At 38.0% G+C, this 6188-nt stretch overlaps 1 protein-coding gene, 1 long non-coding RNA gene and 1 pseudogene across 3 annotated transcripts; 2 read left to right on the forward strand and 1 right to left on the reverse strand.

Annotated features, from left to right (window-relative positions):
* Nucleotides 444-1325, reverse strand: LOC104756921. Its single transcript, XM_010479581.2, has 2 exons — nt 1219-1325; nt 444-1116 (listed from the first exon to the last, which is right to left on the reverse strand). Exon 2 carries the CDS (start codon nt 1112-1114, stop codon nt 665-667), a length of 450 nt encoding a protein of 149 aa, XP_010477883.1. The 5' UTR covers nt 1115-1116; nt 1219-1325; the 3' UTR covers nt 444-664.
* On the forward strand, nt 483-2440 carry LOC104756920. 2 transcript variants are annotated; one of them, XR_762341.2, is made up of 4 exons: nt 483-577; nt 794-1727; nt 1864-1946; nt 2032-2440. It is a non-coding gene; the product is annotated as an uncharacterized LOC104756920 (long non-coding RNA). The 2 variants fall into 2 exon arrangements; XR_002036145.1 differs by having other exon boundaries at nt 794-1946.
* On the forward strand, nt 3701-5955 carry LOC104759431 (annotated as a pseudogene).

Below are 6188 nucleotides of genomic sequence, written 5' to 3' on the forward strand. Positions count from 1 at the left end.
CCTGACTCACAACTGCTGTATTCCTCCTCCTCCTCAGAGCCACCATGGTTCCTCGGAGACTCCATGGCTTTGAAAGCAAAGCAAAGAAGAAAGAAAACCCAAGGTTTCAGGATTAGCACACACACACACACACCAAAAAAGATCACTTGCTTTTTTTCTAGATACGTACCTTATGTGTTTCAATTCACCTCACCAGTTTACTCTCTGATATAGGCACTGTGTCTCTGTCTCTCATTTGCTTTGCTCTTCCATCATCAATAAATATAACTTTTTTTTTTGTTGGTATTTTTTGAAGTATCAAGAAAAGCCGGAGCCTATAGGAAGCCTCATATAATTGAAGAGAAGGAGTAAGTTTCACCACATGGCAACCCTAGCACCATAGTTTTCACTCAATTGAAGCACTACCAGACAAAGCTCATTGCAGATATATATGAAGGGANCTTATATAACAGGGTTCCAACGGAGAACCGTGCAAATAACTTATTTGGGACAGCATCTACAAAAAAAAACATACTCCGGCAAAAGAAAACAATTCAACTACCTACACATGGCTTATTTAAGGCAAACAACACGATTGGTGAGAGACCTGGAACATCTCTCTTCATTACAGGATTAAGATTTTTTAGCGAACCCCCATTTTTTCTTCTCTTATTCGCCATGAGTTTTATTTGGTTTTGCTCACCTTGCCTCTACTCTGGACACGACTAGCTGCGCTTGTTCTTGTTCTAGCTTTGAGGTCTGATTTTTCTCCTTCGTTGCTGAAAGTTTTCTCTGTGTGTTGGTGTTTTTGAAGGTAAACTTCTTTAGAACCGTTCTTCCTAGCTGCATGTTTGTTGATGTTCATCGGAAACTGTTTGCTAGGCCCCGAAGATGCATCAGAAGCCATGGAATCATCACTCTCTTCATTACCTCCATCATCACTACTATCACCATCATCGTTCTCATAACCATCATGATCAGCCTCTTTGACCTGTGTATCATCATCATCATCGACAACAACAGATGAATGGTCATTTCCATGGAAGGCGTCTTCTATGTACATAGTCCACCCTGACTCACAACTGCTGTATTCCTCCTCCTCCTCAGAGCCACCATGGTTCCTCGGAGACTCCATGGCTTTGAAAGCAAAGCAAAGAAGAAAGCAAACCCAAGGTTTCAGGATTAGCACACACACACAGACACCAAAAAAGATCACTTGCTTTTTTTCTAGATACGTACCTTATGTGTTTCAATCCGCCTCACCAATTTACTCTCTGATATAGGCACTGTGTCTCTGTCTCTCATTTGCTTTGCTCTTCCATCATCAATAAATATAATTTTTTTTTGTTGGTAATTTTTGAAGTATCAAGAAAAGCCGGAGCCTATAGGAAGCCTCATATAATTGAAGAGAAGGAGTAAGTTTCACCACATGGCAACCCTAGCACCATAGTTTTCACTCAATTGAAGCACTACCAGACAAAGCTCATTGCAGATATATATGAAGGGAAGGAAGGTTAGTGCCTTCTTCATTATAAAGTACACTCTCTCATATAGAATTAAAAGCCTATGCTCTTCTTTTTCAACACAGAAATTAATATATTTATATGACTAAAACCTTTCTTTAAACAAATATATTGGTTCCCTAACAAACCGTAATCTAGTCTTAGAGTCAGGACACATCAGTATCCACATAACAAGCATCATCCTTCTGAGCTCTGTCATTAGTGATGTGTAACCAAAGCTCATAGGTTGTATTACTTGTCCTTTCTGTGCTCTTCTTAATTGATAATAATCATATGGTTTGTGAAGTTTTTTTTAACTTCTCTGTACTCTCCCTCTCTCTCTCTCTTCTCTCTATGTATTCACTGGCTATATCTTAAATAGAAAAGATCAGCTTTTGAGGTGGAAATCAGAAGAGACCCACCTCAACAAACAAGAAGGAATAAAAGAAGCATTTACTTAATTAGGTTAAGAGCTGTTCCTCTTTCTTATTCCTTTAATACTCTTCATCCTCCTCCAATCCTCACTCACTTGTCTTTAAAATGGTTGCAGCCTTTGCTTCCCTCTCTGTGTATTGAAAAGGTGATACCCAACTGGATTTTCTTTGTCATTTTTGTTTTAAAAGATAAGGACAAAACAAAAAGAAGTAAAACAACTGTCACAAACCCAAAAATAAAATATAAAGACAGGATTTTACAATTACAAGAATAAGTTGTCTTCATTGCGTTTCCTGTTTCTCTGGCGTCACCTTAAAATGTTCTTTCAATGGAGGAGGGCCTCTTGGTGACAGCTTGCAAATCAAAGTGCATGTGTGAGAGAGTTCCATATTACAAAAAGGGTTGTTTTGTTTTGACTTTTGACTCTTCTCTTTGAGTAATGTAAACATATATATTTGTTTAGCTTTGACCTTTAACTTGAAGACTTGTTTGAGTCTCATAAGTAAAATAAAAACGTATCTAAATGTGGGTCTCATGAATTTGGAGAGATGTGTGTTCGAAATTTTGTACAAATCGATAATGGCTAAAAACTTTGGAGTTGGACTCGTTGGGTTTACGCATGTGTGTCTCTTTCTATCAACTGCCCTACGTGTGTGTGACTTGTGGAATGTCATTGTACGTCACTATTAGTGTCACCGATTCATTTTTTTTTGTTGTTTAATTTGATAAGTCACAAATTCGAAAGCATCATCATCAGACAATGGCTTGACCAAAATGATAGTTTTGGTTGGCAAGTCGGTGAGACGAAAGGACGGAACTTCATAACAGATGAACTAAGTTTCACGGTTTACTGATATTCATTTTGTTGTGTGTATGTGACTATCTCACCACTCGGTCCATTCCACTAGATTTGACTGTCCAACTTTTTCCTAATAATTATGGTTTGTAAAAGTTAAAATACTAGTACTTGATTAGGAAATGAACCTTAAACTTTATCGTGTCAATTTCTTAAGATTCTGACAGGTTAAAGACAGCTCCTAGTGCTATGTTAAAAAGCGTAATTAGATTGGCCCTCTTTGACGTCATAAGTTACCAAACATGGTGGGTTTAATGTAAAAAACAACTAAGAAGAGATTTGATAGTAGAAAAGAGAAGTTGTCGGCGGCTCTCTCTTCCCCTGACGAAATCATATTTTGTAAATTTGTTAGTAATAATCACAATCCGACATTCTTTGTTTACGTATTTGTACTCTCTCACACAGCTGTACCCATTTACACCAACCAACTCAATCTTTTATTTTTCTTCCTTTTAGTTTATTTATTATTTTTACTTACTAATTAGTCTCGGGACATATATAATAATAAGCTCCACGTACGCCTCCACCAAATTATCAATATATGTACCAAGAACTGCATCAAGAAGTCAATGTAAAGAAGCCATCTTATGATTGAGAGAATTCAAAGCGCGTAGGGCTAACCGGTGCTGATACGTGATGGTTCGAATTGGAAAAGAGTTGGGCCCGGTTTACTCTTCCTTTGTGATATCTTTCAGACTTGATAAGCGTTAGAAGTTGAGTTACACAATGTTTTCATTATGGAAGTCATATATATTGAAAGAATTAAAACATCTTATATATATTGAATAAATTAAAAAAGGAAAAGGAAAAGAGTATTCCTTTTTGAATACGGAACCGAATGATATATATATCACACTAAAGACAAAACCCTAATTATCAATACATAGATATCTATTACAGCGTTCACTGAAATTGTAAACTTAGGAGGATGACGAGGATGTGCGATCTTCCACCAGAATTAGTAGGGATGATCTTCACCAAGATTCCCATAACATCAGTGAGAGCAATACGTTCTACTTGCAAGTTGTGGAAAGCATTAACCAATGATTGGATTTTGGGTGAAGGATCGGCTAGGGAGCAGTTTTTGGGGTTTATGACGATGGATTCTAAAGTTTGTTCATTAAGATTTCATCTCTGCCGCAAAAACAACGGCAACGAAGTGGAAGACGAAGACTTGGTTGATCTGTCTGTAAAGCAAGTAGATCTACTTAATCAAGTCGACGTAGATAAAATGTATCACTGCGGCGGCTTATTGTTATGCGTAGACAACTCGAGGTCGAGGCTCATGGTGTGGAACCCTTATTTGGGTCAAACAAGGTGGATCACATACATAAAAAATTTCCACGACCACGAGCGGGACAAGTATGTTCTAGGATACGACATCAACCATAACCACAAAATATTGAGGATTGTGGAAAATTACAAATATTGTGGAACGAAGCATTATTTGAGATACGAAATCTACGACTTTCGCTCTAGTTTATGGAATGGAGGGTTCTAGACGTTACTCCCGACAGGAAAATAATACTGAATCTTGAACGCTGCGTATCTTTGAAGGGAAATTTTTACTTGGTTGCTCATGAGATAATACTCAGATTTATTTGTAAACCAAGCTATAGAATACCTAACTTGTCTAGTCAAATGCCTGATGAAGATCGCGGAGATTTCTTACTTTGTTTTGATTTTACAAAAGAAAAATTTGGACCGCCTCTGCCTCTTCCGTTTAACTCTAACACCAATGACAGTGTGGCCCTCTCGTGTGTTAAAGAAGAGCAGCTCATGGTGCTATATCTGAATTTTTCTGACATATTATTACAAATTTGGATCACGACTACGACCGAGCCCAACACTCTTTCTTGGAGCAAGTTTTCGAGAGTGGAAATGACACCATTTGCACTCGAAGCTCTTCGGTTTGGACTTCCAGGTGCGAGCTTCTTCTTTGACGAGCAAGAGAAAGTCGTTGCGGTTTTCTATATTGACAGGTTTCCACAAACCAAGACCGCTCCGTACAACACAGCTTTAATCATAGGAAAAGATGGATATTTCAAANGAAGCTCTTCGGTTTGGACTTCCAGGTGCGAGCTTCTTCTTTGACGAGCAAGAGAAAGTCGTTGCGGTTTTCTATATTGACAGGTTTCCACAAACCAAGACCGCTCCGTACAACACAGCTTTAATCATAGGAAAAGATGGATATTTCAAATCTGTGACTTTCGGAGAATCTTCCAAACTCGGGATACCTTGTCGCATATCCGGGGGTTTTTCGAATGTGTACTCATCTTCTTATCTTCTGAGTTTGGTGCAACTCATGCCAACCTCGTAAAAGGAAAGAAAGAGATGATTAGGTTTGTTTCTTTCATTTGTTTTCTATTTATCGGCTAATAAGTAAAAGATTTCGTCTACTTCATGTTTCTTATTTATCCTTTTTAATTGCACGCTTGTTCAAAACCATGTCTCTTGTTGTGTTTCCTGAAACTTAAAATTAAAAAGGGAAAGAAAGAGTAATTCCTTTTTTGAATACGGAACAAGCATTAAGAGAAAATAGGACCTTTTCCCGGTGGAGTAGTAGGCCCTAACTTCTCTAGTAAAGTGAAAAGAAGACCTAATGGAGATATAAGGATAATAGATCGTGAAGATTTCTTAATTTGTTTTGATTTTACAAGTGAGAGGTTTGGACCGCGTCTGCCTCTTCCGTTTCACTCTAAGCTCAATGAAGCTGTGACCCTCTCATCTGTTCAAGAAGAGCAGCTCGCTGTGCTATATCAACAGAAAGATACTTTTACACACATAATACATATTTGGATCACGACTACGATCGAGCCCAACACTCTTTCTTGGAGCAAGTTTCTGAGAGTAGAAATGAGACCATTTCCACGCTCTCATGTTTGGGTTACACGTCCAGCTCGGAGCTTCTTCGTTGACGAGCAAGAGAAAGTCGCTGTGGTTTTCGATCTTGACATGTATCTACAAAACAAGACCGATCGGTACCACACAGCTTGTATCATAGGAGAAGATGGATACTTTAAATCTGTGGGTCTCGGAGAAGCTCCCAAAGTCTGGAAACATTGTCGCATAACGGGGCTTATTCCGACTCCTTATCGTCCCCCGCTTGTTTGCACTTCTTCTTATCTTCCGAATTTGGTGCAGCTCAACCAACCTCGTAAAAGGAAAGAAAGAGATGATTAGGTTTGTTTCTTGCATTTGTTACTATTTACCATCAGAGAAATTTTAAAATGGATGCAAGAACTGTTGTTTACTATTTACTATTAAGTCAAGAATTTCTACTTTTCTTTTCATGTTTCTTATCCCTTATATATTAAAAGAGAAACATTATCACACAAAAAGCTGATGTGTCGCATTTACAGAGCTCTCGACACTATTTACTTTAATTGTCAATAGTTTTTAATAATATTTACATT

The sequence above is a fragment of the Camelina sativa genome, chromosome 17 (assembly GCF_000633955.1).
Source record: "Camelina sativa cultivar DH55 chromosome 17, Cs, whole genome shotgun sequence".
In the NCBI taxonomy this organism is placed as follows: domain Eukaryota; kingdom Viridiplantae; phylum Streptophyta; class Magnoliopsida; order Brassicales; family Brassicaceae; genus Camelina; species Camelina sativa.

What these genes read in the sequence shown, in the direction of transcription:
- LOC104756921 (XM_010479581.2), bottom strand. Translation starts at nt 1,114, where the DNA reads ATGGAGTCTCCGAGGAACCATGGTGGCTCTGAGGAGGAGGAGGAATAC.